Here is a 3,214-nt window from a genome sequence, read left to right on the forward strand (position 1 = left end):
TTTTCAAGGGGGAAAGTACGTCTCGAGACAGTAAGTAAAAAACCTAAATTTAAAGAACCGTTTTAAGACCAAATTCAGTTACTAATCACTTCTGGAAAAAACACGCATGCGTGATCATCCTCGGAAAAAAAAATCCGCTTTTCTTAGATATGGATTAGGCTTCTTTGATATGCTCAATTTGAAGGTACACTTTTCATGAAGAACCCTCCCTTTTTATTGATGTTTTGTCCTTTTGTCGAAAATTAAGCAAATTTACCAGGCTCATAACTTTTCTATTTTATGAATTCGTGTAGTCTTTCAATGGAAGATGTGCTTATTGTATCCAGGGAAGGGTGCAGTGTGTTTTTGGTGAACTTGCCTCCCCCCCCCCACCCACAAAAAAAGGCTGAAAGTTGTACCAGTTTTAGGGGTGTAGGGGGTAAAAAATACTAAAAGAAGAGCCCAAGCTTCGTTGGTGTCCCTAATCATTATTTCTGAGTCCTCCTCTGACTAAGTAACATATATATATATATATATATATATATATATATATATATATATATATATATATATATATATATATATATATACATATATATACATATACATATATATATATATACATATACATATATATATATATATATATATATATATATATATATATATATATATATATATATATATATATATATATATATATATATATATAAACTTATTCTTAAATAGTAATTAATATTTTGAATTCAGAATCAACATTTGGTCACATATTAAGGGTGGATGTTTCTCAAAGAAATCGTAAAAGATTTCATAATTCAAGCATTATTTGCTTTAACTTTCGCGTACACTATCTGTCTCTGCTGTTTAGTGGGTTTGCCCCCCGTCCCCACTCCAAAACTGATTTTCGTGAACATGTTTAAACTACTTTATTTTCCATTAAAATTGCACCAAAAGATGGAAATTAGATACTTTCCTAGAATGCACTAGCTGGTCTGATTTGCTAAAAGGGATTAGCATTTTGTGCAAAAAGTTAAAGATAAAATTTGTTTAGTTTTTCAAGGGAAAAAAGTACGTCTCGAGACAAGGGTAAAAAAAAAAATCTAATTTTAAAGAACCGTTTTAAGACCAAATTCAGGTACTGATCACCCCTGGAAAAAATACGTATCTGTGATCGTCCGAGGAAAAAAAATACAAAATTCTGCATTTCTGTAGATAGTGGGTTGAAACCTCTGCAATAGGGGTCTCTGATGTGCTCAATTTGATAGTACACTTTTCATGAAGAATGCACTAGCTGTTCTTTGTCATTAATATATATATATTTTTTTTTTTTTTTATATATATATATATATATATATATATATATATATATATATATATATAATATATATATATACATATATATATATATACATATATATATATATCGTATACATATATATATATATATATATATATATATATATATATATATATATATATATATATATATATATATATATATATATATATATATATATATATATATATATATATATATATATATATATATATATATATATATATATATATATATATATATATATATATATATATAGATATAGATATAAACGTTGAATTAGGTCTTCTTATGGGAATTTTTTCTTTGTGATTTGGTCTTTAGCTTATCTTACCACCCCTTGGGCGTGTTGCCCGGGGCCCTTGTCCCCGTTTCGCCCCCCCCCGCCAGAGATCTGGCCGGGGGTCAGATCTTAAATTAAATTAAATTAAGAATTATGGAGTTCTTTCCTAAAAATCAAGTTTTCGACACTAATGCAACTTCCATAATTGAAAATTCATTACGCTATATTATGCTTACAGTATATTACGTTATATAATTGTTGGGGTTGGGGTGGAAGCCTTTCTGATGCTTGGACAAAAATTTACGTTTAAATGCCAAAATATGTGTATTTTAGCTTCAGCTGCGGAACGTGACGTAATGGGGGCGCTGGGGCCTAGCCCTCGTAATCATAAATATTCTTTACTTTCTGGGTACTTCTGATTCAAAATATAAATTAAACTTGATTTATTATTATTAACCCTCCCGGAAAAAATAATCTGCTCAAAAAAAATAAATAATAAATCAAAAATATGCGTAAATGCCCGATTTTAGCTGGTATTCCAAACAATTTCCGAGTCCTTTCACAAATATTGGCTATTTTCCCATATATATTCATTTCTAAAAGTCATAATAATTTTGGATTTATTAAAGTTAATTAATCGTAATTTGGATAATTTCAAACGTTGAATTAGGTCTTCTTATGACAATTTTTCTTTGTAATGTGTTCTTTAGCTTATTTTACCGCCCCTTGGGCGTGTTGCCCGGGGCACTTGCCTCCTTTTGCCCCCCCCCCCCATAGATCTGGCCGTGGGTCCCAGAATGTACATCTGTTCTTCGAGCTGACTCTAGTAACACTGATTTTACCATGCTTGTTCATGATTACCTGACAATTTGCACACCTGGTCTTCTGTTTTATTTTTTATTTAATTTTTGCGATAATTGCTCAAAATTAGACTATACCAGCTTAAAAGGATTTTGTAAGGGAATCCCTTTTCATCTTCTTCGTGCTTGTCACAATTAAATTCCCCATTTTTACATGACGTCATACGAATTCCTCTGTGACGTCATATTGAAAAGGAATAACATTGTGTTGAATATCCCTTTTGTGTCATGTGAAAAGGGAGCATGACGTCATCACCTCATCATGACGTCATCATCTCAGGTACCGCAATGAATGAATTGGCCCCACTCACTCATGACAGTGTTAAACTGTACCAAATAATTGATGTGATTCATAAGAGGATACTTGATAATCGTCATTGGCGTCATGTTCATAAAGCAGGAGCATTACTCGATTACTTAATTACCCAAGGTAGCGAAAAAGTTATCGAGTTAACCAATAAATGGTATGACGAAATAGACAATGGCATGTCTGATGCATTTTTGCAAACATGAAATTTGTGACTCGAGTCAGGAATTGTTGAACAATTTAACAAAAGGGAGAAGAAACCCATCAGAGAAGGCACTGGGAAACTCTGAGTCTCGGATGAATATGACACTGACAGTATCTGATGAGACGCTTGGAACCTCTGAAAGAGAAAAATCTGGCAGCGAAGGTCAGTCACCGTGCATAAATGCTGAAGAGTCGGAATCTACATTAAAACAAGATAAGCAAAAAGTGTTTCAAACCCTGTGCAA

General features: G+C 31.8%; 1 protein-coding gene across 1 annotated transcript in view; it reads left to right on the forward strand.

The window, feature by feature from the left end:
- Positions 1-1,955, forward strand: part of LOC148945625 (rap guanine nucleotide exchange factor-like) — a 118,885-nt gene extending 116,930 nt beyond the window's left edge. Inside the window, exon 7 of the mRNA XM_089099105.1 lies at positions 1,932-1,955. Within this exon, the coding sequence (XP_088955231.1) occupies positions 1,932-1,955 (24 nt within the window). The remainder of the gene's footprint in view (positions 1-1,931) is intronic.
- The last annotated feature ends 1,259 nt before the right edge of the window (positions 1,956-3,214 follow it).

The sequence above is a fragment of the Artemia sp. Qi Xiang Cuo genome, chromosome 13, assembly GCF_049724085.1.
Source record: "Artemia sp. Qi Xiang Cuo chromosome 13, ASM4972408v1, whole genome shotgun sequence".
NCBI classification, from domain to species: Eukaryota; Metazoa; Arthropoda; class Branchiopoda; order Anostraca; family Artemiidae; genus Artemia; species Artemia sp. Qi Xiang Cuo.